Source organism: Vidua chalybeata, chromosome 4 (genome assembly GCF_026979565.1).
Source record: "Vidua chalybeata isolate OUT-0048 chromosome 4, bVidCha1 merged haplotype, whole genome shotgun sequence".
NCBI classification, from domain to species: Eukaryota; Metazoa; Chordata; class Aves; order Passeriformes; family Viduidae; genus Vidua; species Vidua chalybeata.
The window spans coordinates 4,547,655-4,561,793 of NC_071533.1; the positions used below are offsets into that span (position 1 = coordinate 4,547,655).

General features: G+C 35.7%; 1 protein-coding gene across 1 annotated transcript in view; it reads right to left on the reverse strand.

The window, feature by feature from the left end:
- The window catches only part of INPP4B (inositol polyphosphate-4-phosphatase type II B), a 257,500-nt gene that overhangs the window by 86,820 nt on the left and 156,541 nt on the right, over positions 1–14,139 (reverse strand). The window contains 1 exon segment of the mRNA XM_053940443.1: positions 9,267–9,414. Within this exon segment, the coding sequence (XP_053796418.1) occupies positions 9,267–9,414 (148 nt within the window).

A 14,139-nucleotide genomic window follows, 5' to 3' on the forward strand; every position in this document is an offset into this window, starting at 1 on the left:
CTCCTGAAGCTGAACCAATTCAACTTTCCTCCAACAATACAAACTGGCAGTGTTGTAGCATAAGAATAATCTGCCATGAAGGGATATGAAAGGATAAACCCAACATTGCCAAGTGACCATTTTCCTTGACAGTTTTTAGCAGCTTAACATGAGGTGTCCCTTTCAATTAAAATCTTAGGGCTTCCTTCTCAGAAAAGTGTATAAAATTTGTCAGGGTATGCAATTTTGTTTTTGTGCAGTGATAATATTTTGGCCCTTAATGTTTATGGTGTCTGATTTAATAGTTTTAGCAACAATGTCTGGACCTGGCTGGCTTCCAAAACTTTACTACTCCTTCTGTTTAGGAATACAGTATTTTATCCAAGAACTATACCCCTGCCTCTATCTAAGCTCATGCCTGGAGCTGTTGGTCTCAAACTGAAGTTAAATAACAGCAGGAATAGAAAACTTTTATCTCAGACTAAAACATCCAACCAAACCCAAAAACTTGTTTAACCAGCTGACTATGAGTTAACTCAAATCCCTCAATATTCATTTTAATAGGTTTTCAAGAAATATCAAATCCTGCCCCCATTACTGGTGACATGGTTGCTATTTGTTTCTTCTCAGAAACATGTACAAATCACTGAAGTAAAAATTCAGTCTTCAGTATCTCACAAAAAAGACACATCAACAATGCTTAAAATAAGAGTTCAGTGCTATAGCAATCCGGAGCATATGCAGCATGGAAACTTTAAAGACTACATTTTCTGAATTTATTTTCATTTTAAAATACAGCAAAATCAAAACCATTAGAAAAGAGGATTATATGACAGACACTTCCTCAGAAAATACACTTCCTCACATTATATCTTTATTTCTTTTTCTAATGGAGTTATAGAAGACAGAGGATTTAAATAGGATTTATGTCCTGTAGTTTTTTTACAGTTTGCCATTGCTGTTGTTAACTCAATACAGTTCTGAGTTATGGATGAAAAAAGAGATGTCTTTTCTGTATCTAAACTCCATCAACAATACTCCATAGTACCAAGCTTTATTATTATTACATGAAAGGCCTTTTCTAAAAGTAAACACAGTGGAAAAACCATAATAATTTTCATTTGTGAAAGTTCATAGTTCATATTAATACTCACAATTTTTGAAAATTTTAATATTTTAATACTTTTATGTTAACATATTTCATTGAATAACTTTAAAAACACACCTCAACCAGTAATTGTGTCAAACAACAATTGTGCTATAAAAAAATTAATCCTTATAATAGATATTAGTTCTACAGAGGGCAAATCAGTTACTGATCCAACATTTCAATGCATCCATGGAACTTTGAATAGCTTGTCAACTGAACAGGAAGCAAACTCTGTGTTGTTAAAATTTATTTATCATCTTATCCCCCCACTCTAAATCTTCTTTCAAAGTCTTTTCTAGGTAATTGCTCTCATCACTGTGACAGATCTTGTGCTCTGCATCAACTTAAGCTCATCTTACAGAATGAAATCCAAGCTTTATCTAGAGCTGTTTTATCTCTGGCTTGCTGTTCAGCTCCTCAAACTACCTACTGAATAATCTTTTCTGTCACTGCCCAATGGAAACTCCACCCAAGAACACATCTGAGCTTCCACTGCCTCCTGCCTTCATTAATCAGCTACATTCCTTGGTGGCCTTGGCACCATCTTCACCCGTTTGCATCTAACCAGAAGGTGGATGTAAACAGTCTGCCCCATTCCTCTTTCTCCACCTTAAATATTAGCTAATTTTTAGGTACATTTTGTTACCACATGCATTCTTTCCTTTGGTAGGCTAATTATGTTAGAAGTCCATTACCAAGACATGGCTGAGAACCCAAGGCTCAGATTCTATCTTTGCTTTACCAACTCATGCTATTTTATTTTTGAGAACCTTAGGTGCATGAATACAGCAAGCCACTAAAGGTACCTGAAAGAGGCACAATGACTTTCCTGTATGATTCATGCTGGTAATTTCTACTTAAACAGCTCCTGCTTTGTGCCACACATTCTAATGACAAGAGTAACAGAAAAAAGACTTGCTCATCACTTCAGATGCAACAGCTCAGAAGTCTGAAGGAAGCATATCCTGTGCCAAAATACAACCCCCTGATTTCCGTAAGGAGTACTTTGAACAAGTGGAATGCATCATGGTGCAAAATTATTTGAAGGAAGTCCCAATACTGAAATCATGTTTCTAACAAACTTCTTCCTGCAAGTTCAGAACCACCAACAGTCCAGACACCATTGCAGACTGCACAGTGAAAACGTGTGGTCAGTGACAATAAATCAAAATATGTGGTGGCCTACAGCTGGCCAGTAGGCCTCACAGTATAAATAATTCCAACATTATAAGTGAAATACATGACTGATTATATAATTATCTAACTTATGTAATTCGACCAGTAAGAGTAGGCTCAGGCCACTGGGGACTTAGGCTGCTATTGTCAGCTTAGCCAGGAGGGAACTGGCTCAGCCAATGAGGATTAACCTCATGGGCTCCTCATGTAGATAAGGAAGTGAGATCTCAGTGGAGTTGGCTGTTGCTGCATGAACATGAATTGTAAATTCAGGCGAACCCGGTGGGAAGAAATGCTGATGTCTGACTTCAGCTCAGAAGGCTGAATGATTTCTTTATTATAACTATACTATAATACATTAATATACTATTTAAACAAGATACTAAAACTACATACTTTTTCTAACTACCATATCTAAGTCACAACTCCTGACTCTCTCTGAGAGTCCAGACACAGGTGGGTTGGATTGGCCATCAGGCTCAAACAATCCTCACCAGAATCCAATCAAGCAATCACCCCAGGTAAACAATTCTCCAAACACATTCCACATGGGAAAAACAAGGAGCAGAAATAGAAATTGTTTTCTCTTTCCTCTGTGTTCTTCTATGAGAAATCCTGAAAGAAAGAAGAATGTGCCTGCGACAAACACGGACTGTCAAGTTCGCCTGTCTCCGAAACTCTGACTAAAATAATGCAAACAGCAAGATGGATGCTAAGATGAACAAGAGCAGTGAAAAGGGGGCAATCCCTCAAAGAACTTCCTTGCGTGTGATTACTCTGTCTCAGAAAAGGAAACAGTAAAAATAGTCACTTGCATCATTACGGACACAAATCCTGACAAATTGAAAGATGAAGTTGAAAAGATCAGTGCAATTAATAGAAGAGGAGCTAATTAAGAGAATACAGGATAAAAGCACATAAATTGAAAATGCTGTATGAAGACCAAGTAGCAATTTTTTTTATACATATAGCTTCAAAAATCCAATGATGTGTTTCCTAGTGAAGCAAATACGACAAAATCAAAACCTAAAAAATTAAGTGATTTTGGCCTCCACCAAGCAAAATTAGCTTCTGAAATCTACTTTTGCAAAACATCAGAAGGAAAGAGCCTAGCAGGATTCAAACCAAGAGGAGACATTTCTGCAGATTATATTTGCAAGACTTCTGTAATATTCTAACAGCATAAAATTCTGAATATTTATCAAACAGGAGCTTTGGAGTAAACATACACCATAAGCTTTGGGATATGACTCAATCACTCATACGTAAAGGAAGTTCAGAAGCTTCTTTCTAAGGAAAGGAGCACAGGAATTCTTCCTAACAAAGTTCACTTTAAAATGTATGGATAACTATTTTTTTTTTTTTTTTTATTTAAGAACAGAATCAGATAAAATTACTCTCATTTTTCTTTGCTACAAGATATGCTTCTGTGATACACAGGCAATAAACTCCAGACAAACAATATAACAGTCCCTCCAGAAATAAAATACTCATAGTTTTTTCACTCACTCTATTGTTTCCAAAAGAGGCAAGTAATTATTAAGGAGGAGTCAATAAGCAAAAAAAAAAAAAAAAAGAAAGAAAAAAAAGGCATGTTTTTATCTCTTTACTAATAATTTCCTTTAAGACTCTCTTGAAAACAGTTGCCATTTTCGTCTTCTTACACAACTTCCCAAAATTATTCCAAGTTTTGGTAAGCCTGACCTGACAGGCAATTAAAAATTACAATGTAGGTTGTGCTTATCTTTTGCATGCCCTGAACAGTTGCTTAGAAACAAACAGAGCAAGAGAAAAGCAAAGGAGAAAAAAAAGAGAGAAAAAAAAAAAAAAATCCCACCAGAACCACATGAGCAAACTACCCACCCCAAAAAAGGCAACAAATACATTTAAGAATATTTTAAAGCCTCTTTTCCTATACATGTGAAGAGAATAGACTGGGGTTTGCAAAACCATGATAATATTTTATACTGTTCCTTAGAGATGAAAATTTTAAGTTAGTTTTTAATTTCTATCCACCACATCCCCTTTTTATTATACAGAAGTGTAGACAATATATAAGCTAAATTTAATTCATTTCTCCCTTCCTGCTTTAAGACCATTTTGCTTCCATTCCTGCCTTAAACTCTTTCCCTACTAAACTAAACTCTCTCTCTTCCTTGGATATTTTATTACTTGGGTTTATCTTTCAAAACCTCAATGTCTTCAAAGAGCATGATCATTTGGAGTTAATTGTATGATTTGCATTTAATAGCAGAGATCATTCTCCTGCATCAGACAATTGCAGACTCTTGGATTCAGTAATACTTAGAATAACATCTGTGGAATTTACACTTTTACCCTAAATTATATTTTAGTAATTAGCAGTAGTGTCTAGAATTGTTTTAGGGTTCTTCTGTTTGGTTATTTCTCAATGTTGATTGTTTCACCAGAATAGAGTGGAACCAGCTTTAAACAATATTGCTTCAGTTGCATGATATGAGCAAAACCATTTTATTTTCACAGTTTACAATTTAAGATTTTATTTCCTTCTTTCAGCTTGGAGTCATATATGTGGCAAGAATGATCACTTTATTAACTGAACAATTACTCAACCATTCAAACATTTTCTGGGTTTCTGCTTTCTTTTTTCTCCAATTTATTAATCAGAATGCATAAATCCAGAGTGAGGCTCTCTATGACACAAGCAGCATCATAAAACTGTGCAAAGCTTTTTTAGCCAACCTAATGCCTTAAGTGACAGGAAGTGACAAAATTTTTCACTTCAATTTTGCATTCTTTCACAATGTTGTGGGAAGCTCTAATTTGCTTAATATGGACTTCCTTAGGGCATGCTGTGCACAAATACAACATCTGGGAATCTTAGCAGCATTTGCTAACTGGTACTGAATGATTTCTCTGGAGTCTTAAAACCTATGTGGATCTTGGAAAAAAAAAAGCCTTCTCTGAGAGGGCAGTCTCAATATAGAATGTAAGCTAGCATTTTATAGATTCAGCCCCCACCCAGGTAATAATTAGCACTGACTCCATGATTCACAGAAGGCTGATCAATCACTTTATTATACTACACTTATTGAGAAACCCATTGCTTTTATAGACAGTTATGATCCATGTGGATCTAATTGGTCCTCCAGTCCAAACACCATCACCATTGGCTAATTAAGAAACCACCCTTTGGTAAACAAATCTCCATAACACATTCCACGTGTTCACAACAACAGGTGCAGCAAGTGAAGATAAGAATTTTTTATCATTCTTTTCTCTGATCTTCTCATAGCCTTTCCCAGGACTATGCCTGGGAAAGTTGTGTTGCTGCCTGTGGCCAGAGAGCTGCTGGCCACACAGCACTGCTGAATTCAAGGTAACGTTATGTAGAGGTAACTGTCACAAATAAATCAAGTGATGTCACTCCATTCCAGTGCAGTACAACTTTAAACACCCAAAATCAAAGCAAAATCCAGAAAATTTTACTTAAGTCACCTACGATAGCCCCCCTCTTAGACTTTGACAGAGGCCATATCTTCCAAAATTGGTTGTGAACAGTGAAATCAAGAGGAGAGAAAATTATGCAGTGTTCATTCATTACAATATTTTATCCTTTAGTTTATAAATTAACAGGGTAAAAAACTGATCTTGACTTGTCTAAACACTGTTTACAAAAGTAAAGCTACTCTTACGTTCCTATACATATATTCCTTTATGCAGTAACTGACGGAGAGTAAGAAGAGAAAAGTTTTGTATCCTTTTTGATGCACGATGAGGTAAATACTGGATTTGTATGCATTTGAGCTACATTTTACTGACAGGTTTGGGAACCTTTTAAGTGTTGAAAACAAGGTACTTACAAGAAATAATCTTGTGAAAATCCTTGACTGGATGAGCACAGTAAAAGTGCCTCTCTGAATGTGGTTGGTTCAAATATCTTCAAAAGTCATGGTAAGTTTACCCAAAATCACTTTCATTAAATGCTACCACCTCTTATCAATACAACACTATAGCAATGCCACTGCTCAAAAACAAGTCAAGTAAATACCAACATCCAAACTTACAAAAAAATCAAAGCCTACTCCCAACACACAGCATCGGTGCCTGGGGCTCCATTTCTCAAAAGAAGTTGTGTAGTAAGAGGAAGTGAGAAAAAAAAAAAGTATTTTTCAGACAGTCTGAACGTTGTCATCGTTTCAAAATGTTTCATGAAAGAAATAAAATACAGACTGCATAGATTTGCACCAAAAAAAAAAGGCCTAGTGTTGATGGGACAGGATAGTAATTTCTGATGCAGGAGAAAGCTTGCATTTGTGCTTTGTACTATGGAGAGAGGGTTTAAGTTCAGTAATTCATATTTGAAATGTGCTTATGAGTTGTGATCACAAATGCCATGGGCCAAATCTAAGTACAGGTGGAATTTCCTTTCAGCCAAATCTCTTGCTGTGCTGACCCAGTTATACCAGTTGCATCCACAACTGCAAGCTTCAATTACATAGGTGAACCAACTTTCTGAAAAATTATTGTAAGCTAAGACTTTTTTATAATCATTAGGTTCAAATAACCACTTGGCTCATCTTGCATGACACATGTAAAATATCTGGACCAGATTTGTGTAAAGAAGTATTAAAAATGGCAGAAAGGACTCATTGGAATACCTCAAAGGGGAAACAGGAATAATTTTGAAATAACCAGCAAAGCAGACTGTATGACCTTTACTAGAACAATAAAAATTACCACATAGCTCCTGCTAAAATTTCTTCTAGGGAAGCTTGAAGGATAAAATCTTCAATTCATGCATTTCTTTAAAAACATTATTTCATGCTGAAATCTGAAGTTAAATACCGTTAGAGGTTACATATTTCAAAGCATCATGTTAGTAAATGAAAGGGTTTGGTTAACACTGGAGTTTTACAATCCTAAGAGCTGTAAGAAAAGGGAATTTAAACTACAATTTATAATGAATACTGAATAGGATTAACAGTTACTACTTGCATGTTTTTATAGGTAATTGCTTCAGACCTGACTATATTGAAGTCACAATAAAAATAAAATTAAACAGGCTGAGTATGATAAGTGGCTTCTGAGACAAAAGTATTTATCCTTTTATACTAACTGGGGGAAAAAGACACAGAGAAGAATACTTCAGAAGAGAAAAGCCTGAAGATGGTGCAGTGTATGTTTTGTGTGAGCTCAACACCTAATATAGTAGCATCCTCCTCACACATTTTACTAGATTACAAGTGTAAGGACTTCACGAGAACACACATCTTCACAATTATTTTGAAAAGGAAAGCTCCAACCCACAGTCTTATATGGTGATAGATGACACAGACACCCCTATTCCCACCATCTGCTAGTATTCTACATGTTGTTGCTCCTTTTGGTTAGTCTTATCTCCTCCTTCAGTCTGTATCAATAAATTTCTTTCTTTCACACCCACACTTTCAACTAGGCTTTAACAGCTCAACCACATAGGCAATCAGGAAAATCAGAGGCACTTATCTCAATCTTTGTGCAACTTTTACTTCTGTTTCTTTCTCAGATCTTTATTTTGGTGAGGAGAAAACCCCACCATGGTGAATTTTTACTATAAATTTATCCACGGAGGTGAATTCTATAATATGAAATAACAACAAGAGCTATTACTTGCATTATGCCTTTGGAGAGAATAATGCAGTAGTAGTAAAAGTGGTTAAAGTAACCCTCTAACATTTAAAAGGCATTTACCCATGAGGCAAATGAAAATATGGGAAGTGTATGAACTGTGAGAGAGAGAGAATCTATTTTTATTGCTTACTAAAAAAACCTTGCACATAAGTATTCTCAAACAAGATGAGGCCATAAATGCCTAAACACAGTACTAAATGAATAAAATAAACTATTATAACAATTCATGGGACTTTTATAACCCATCATCACCATGCACAAATATGTATCAGTCCACTGACTTTATTAAAATCAAGATTCCAGGCTCCCACATGCTGTTCTATTGGCATAAATACATCACACAGAAGCAACAGATGGGGTGAATGAAAAAAAAAAAGAAGCTCTATATTGCAGAACAAACAACCTCTGTAAACCACAACAGGAAGGAATTGCCTGAAAGTGCACAGGATGGCTTTGGGATGCAACACTTGGTCACAGCATTACTCTTACACATGAGACCATCTATGTGTGAAGTAACTTTCATGAGGAAGGAGGCAATATCTTTTGGATCATCCATTATCACTGGAAGAAGAAGGCATTGTCTTCAGGGTATCCCTGGACTACTTAAAATAAAGGTGTTTCCCCAGATTGTATCAGCACAGCTTACAAGGATTCAAGGACAGGCTGCCATTTTAATCACTACAATGGGAAATTGGACGTTCAAAGGCTTTTGGGACACCTGTGTTCCCTATTCTCCTTTTCCTCCAGGCCATACAGATTGTAATGATTGTCAGATATCTCTCCTGGTTACAAGGCCAAACATGAAGGTTTCAAACAAACATTACTTTAGTATCCTTTACTTATGCCAACTAATTTAGATTACCTAGAGGAATGTCATTTTTATCCTCATTGCTCCTTTATTCACTATAAACTTGTCATTTTCCTTTGCATAATGTTTGTCTATGTTATTAACTCTACCCAGACACATAGCCAAACACAATACAATGTTGTTCACATCCCTGTCATTTGCTGATTCTTTATAAAATGTTAATGTTCCAGAATATTTATATTGCTAACCAAATGGTGGTGTTCACAGATTTAAAGTCATGAGTGCACTTTAGCACAGTTCGTTGCTCAGAACTTATGAGGTCACTGGAGTCTTAAAAATTTTGAGCAGTCAATTCTGTTGCTCAGATACAACTGTAAATTCTTAGCAGCCATAAAGTGCCCATTTCATACTTCAAATTAATATATTTAGCTCATCATTTGCATGATTCCAAGTCAGAAAAACAGAATTTAGTACTTACTATTGCTGCTGCTTCTTCCTTACCTTCTCATATCCTCCTTTATGTGCAGATTTATTAGTTCTTTAGGAACATGGAAAGAGAGGGTAGTCTCAGCCATCTGTTCCCGGATCCGCATCCACTTGTTGTCAGAAGTAGGGAATCTATATAACTTACAAACTGGGTTTCTCAACACTGCAAAGAGGAAAAATAATATCATTGCTTTACTGTGGTAATATGACTCTGAAAATTTATGACAATAACCTGCAAAATTATTATACTGTTTTCCCCCTTGCTTACAAAATTAATTTTAGAACCATTAAAATTCTACTAAAAACATTTCATTTCTATTTAGTTCTTATATCAGCATGTGGAGCACAAAGTATTACTAGTACATCAATAAATCATGATTTACCAGCAGAGTGGGTAACCTTTGAATTTAGGTCTTCAAAGTAGTGAGAATATAAATTAGACTCTCTTTTCTTACATTTAAGCTGAAGTTAGGAAAAACAGAATGCACAAATGAACAATGAACTCAACACAGTCACCACCATTGCTTGCCACCTGCTAGAACCACTCACAATTCCAATAAATTGCACAGGACTCAGAGCTCAGCTGCATCTTCCCCTTGACATGCACACACAAATCATTAATACGAATAGAAGGTGTGCTACTACATTAAAGGAAACTTGACCTTTGACCATGTTAGAGTTACCTTGATCACTGATGTGGTCAAGACACTGCCACTAAATAGCAATAAATATAATAGCCCCTTCAATATGTTACACACATTGTTTTCAGATCACTATTGCAGCACGACATAAGAAAATCACATTTTTTGGTATTTTGGAAGATTATGTTTTAAAACCCATCACATTTTTTATTTTACAGTTTTCATGTGTAGGCTACATTTCCATTCAGATCTTAAAATGATGCCATATAATCTACTCGCTCCTTTCCATCTTTTTCTTTGCTTTTTTTTACCCTGCTTTTATTTTCCAGAAAGAACAAAAAGAGAAAAAGTTCTGTTTCACTACTTTGATAAGCTTACTTGGAGACAAATGATTGTCATTTAACACACATGTCCACAACATCCTAACTCAGAATGACTTTGGAGAGCCATCCAAAGCTTCCACTGCTACCTTTCTGTCAAGCCTTCTAGAAAAAGCTGCCTTCTAGCAGGCTCCCATTGATCAGCCACTGAGAGGTCTATAACTCAAGAGGAATAAATTCCCCATGTGTGCTGTGGGGAAACTGCTGCTGTCAAAATGACATTTCAATTCACAACCCCCTGACACCATTAATGCTTATGTAGTCTGATTTGTAGAGAATGCAAAATAAAAAGCGCACAAACTGTCTTGTCTATCTAAGCAATCACGTTTTTTTAACAAAAAACCTTTAGGGAAGGCCTAAAAGAAGACCAGAGATTTAAGTATACTGATAATAAACCCATTGCTGGCAACTCAAAGAAAGGAGCAATGCTTAAGTGGTTGTCCTGCTCTGTATTCCCATCACTCTACTGAGATGTCTTTCATCATTAGTCTTTGGTGAAAAACTGTTGTTGGATTATGTCCTTTTCTGACCCAGAGATGGAGCAACTAAGAGGTGTTTTAAAAACTTTTATTCTATTTTCAGTCTCTTGTGAAGGCTGAGACAATACAGATGTTATAATTCACACCATTACATTCAGAAGCCAACTATTTCTTAATTACAATACATTATAAGCGTTTCTTGCCTTTTTATAGTTGTTTTATAAGCCTTTTTAGAGTAATTTTGCCTTTAGTTCTTAGTGATTTTACTTTCAAAAACTAAATTTTCACTCAGTGTTGTGAAATAAGCCAAAGAGATGCTTAATTTCTCTGACATATTAAAAAAGAGCAATTTTCCTTACTACTAATACCCAAAATATCTCAATGTTCAAACATTTTTCAGCAGGCTTTAGAGTTTAAGGATCCTCACCATGCAGATTTAACTACAGAAAAAAAACAACTCCAAGTCCTGTGCCTATGATCAACTTTCACCAAGCGTTCAGGCTTTATTACATCACTTGCTTAAAATATGTGGAAATGCCTATTTCCTATTATCCTTCTCTTCTGCTGAGATTCTTGTAATCAATGAAATTGGTCTCATCGATAATATTAACTGCTTCTGACAACTCACAAAGCTGATGTATGGCACCAATCATCTCCCATTAACAAGGCAGGGAATGCAAGTTTTCAAATGTCAGGGAGAGAGCTCAGGAAAATAAGGGCTAATTCAGGTCTGGCCTTAAACAGAAAACTGCCAAACCAGATGATAATTTTGGGTTGGCATTGTTTTTTTCTCTTGTGCCCCCTGATCAGTATATTACCTGGACATTTTAAATGATGATGCCGCAGACACAAAAGACTCTTTATTTTTTTACCTTTTTAAATCTACTTCCTAAGGAGTTTATCAAGGGATTTTTTTCAAGAGCAGCCCTTAAATTCACACTCAGAATCTATTACACTGAAAAATACACATTAGTCTGTGAGAACCTAACGCAAATATGTAGCTGAAAAATCTCTTTCCTCCCATCTCCCCCCTGTCACCACCATCACAAAGAAAAAAACAAACCCCAGGAAACCCATCAGGACTGCAGCAAGAGACAAAGAACACTGAACATAGGGATTCAAAGTTATGACTTTTATCATTGTTAGAATTACTCAACTCCTCTCCAGGTACTAGTTGAATTTTCAGGTCTTTGATTCAGGTCTGAATTTTCAGATGGGGATAATCTCAAGTGTGTTGTAAGTTTTTTAAAATGGTCAAATCATATCTCCATGGGTTTAAGAAGAAAATTTCATTTACAAAGTCAGAAAAATCTCTGGGAATTTTTCCCAAATAATCCAAATAATTCCAATGTGCAATATTGCTAAAGCTTAAGATTGTCAATAAAAGCTGCATAGTACTTGATGTTTTCCTTATAAACAGAACTACTGAAGGCATGTGATTCCATAAAAATCTCAGAAGTATCTTTCTCTCCAATTGCAACAATAATTAATTCTTAACTATACCAATTTGTCTAGAACCAAATTCTAGAAGGCATGTACAATAAGAATGGCAAGACTAGAACTGGATTTATAAAAAGTAGCAATTAAAATGAGTGGGAGTTTTATAAACATAAACCTTCCTGTATTTAAACAGTGATCATGAGGCATTAAAAAAATCCAAAATCCACATGAACTACAGTGGTTAAAAAAGAGAAAACCCTGTTTTAAAAGCTGTTCTCTAGAGCATCAAGCCTAAAAACCGATGCCATATATTTATCCATCCATATTTTTGCACATTCTCATTTTTAAATATGAAGACCTCTGTGCTTTTTATTCCATGCAATATCCTTCACATTGCTTCCCCTGAAAGTACAATAAAAAACTAATAAAAGATTGAATACTCCGGTTTTATTTTCATTCCCTATTGAACATAGATCAAAGCATATCTCTGCCATATATTAATTTACCAACAGTTTTTCTATTTATATCTTTCTTTGTAGCATAGGTATATGATGTGTCTTACCACAGGAATAATAATTACAAGCTTTCTTAATTTTGCTTAATTTCAATTGCTTTTATTCTCTTTATTTAGAATGCAATTTGTTTACATGCAAACAACTGCCAAACTCTACAGCATTATAAATAAATAACTGAATTTTGAGATGTAAATTCAATCTCATGGGGTATAGATGGAATAGTGATAAGGCTCTGAAATCCACTACTTATTCCCACTCACACAATAAGCATCTCATAACTCACTGGAGGGCTGCCAGTTCCCTATCCTAAGATTTAAATTTCAGAAGAGTGCCAGCGTGCTTCTATACCTACAGGCTTAAGGATTTACAGAGGCAGGGTTTTTTTCAGTTTCATCATTTTGAAGGCCTGATAAACAACAAGAAACAGAAAGCACCAGAAAGCTTTACAACAGCATACACATGTACTAAATATGTATGTATATGGAAAAGGTACTGTTCTGGGGGTGGTTCTGTATGAGCACGGCAGGGAAAGCAGTGCAGGCACTGTTGATGTTACCAGGCTTCCTGACACTTCTGCACAGGTATCCATATGAGAAATCCAGTCTGTCTCCAGGCAATACAGAGAGCCTTAATCCACATGAAGCCCAGTCACAGAGGCATGCTGGGCAAGAAGTCTGATGGGTTGGGGAGAGAGGCTGACAGTATAGAAGGAGAGCTAGAATTTTTCTAAGAAAAGAAATCAGGAATTCAATAAAAAGAGTAGGATTGACAAAACCTGGAATCAGTGCTTGGTGTCAGCAGTAAAGTGGAGGCAATGCAGCATGATAAGAGGAAGTCACAAATACAGGAAACAGATTGAAGATTAATTATTTATCAGAAAAAAACTTCCTGCGAATGCAAACTTTTCCAATATCCTGCATGCTGTCATTTCTTACATATGCACCTCTTTTCCCTCAATTCGTTAAAAAAAACCTGACAACCCAAAAAATGACAAAAAAAAAAAAAGCTCTCCACGGTATGTTTGACTTTATAAACCCTAGTAGAGTTGGGTGGGCTTTGGTTTTATATTGTGTTTGTATACAACAATAACAAAGGTGAAAAAGCTGTTTAGATACACTATAGAATCACATGGAAATGTTCTTAACAAATTGATCTAGACTTCAATATTCCTAAAACTGACATCTACCTTTGAAGTTCCAACAAAATACATTCACAACCTACAGCATTTTTCTATACAAAAGAAGTCAACAAAAAATCCCAATCAAACCTACACAACAGAGGCAACAAATAGAAAAAAAAAAATCAGTCGTGAATCAGTATCGTTCTCAGAACAGAAATGTCATTTCTTCAAGTTCCACTAATCTGGATGCCATACATCAGAATCAAAGAACTGCAATGGGTTAGACCAAGTCCTCCAACTGGCTCTGATTCTT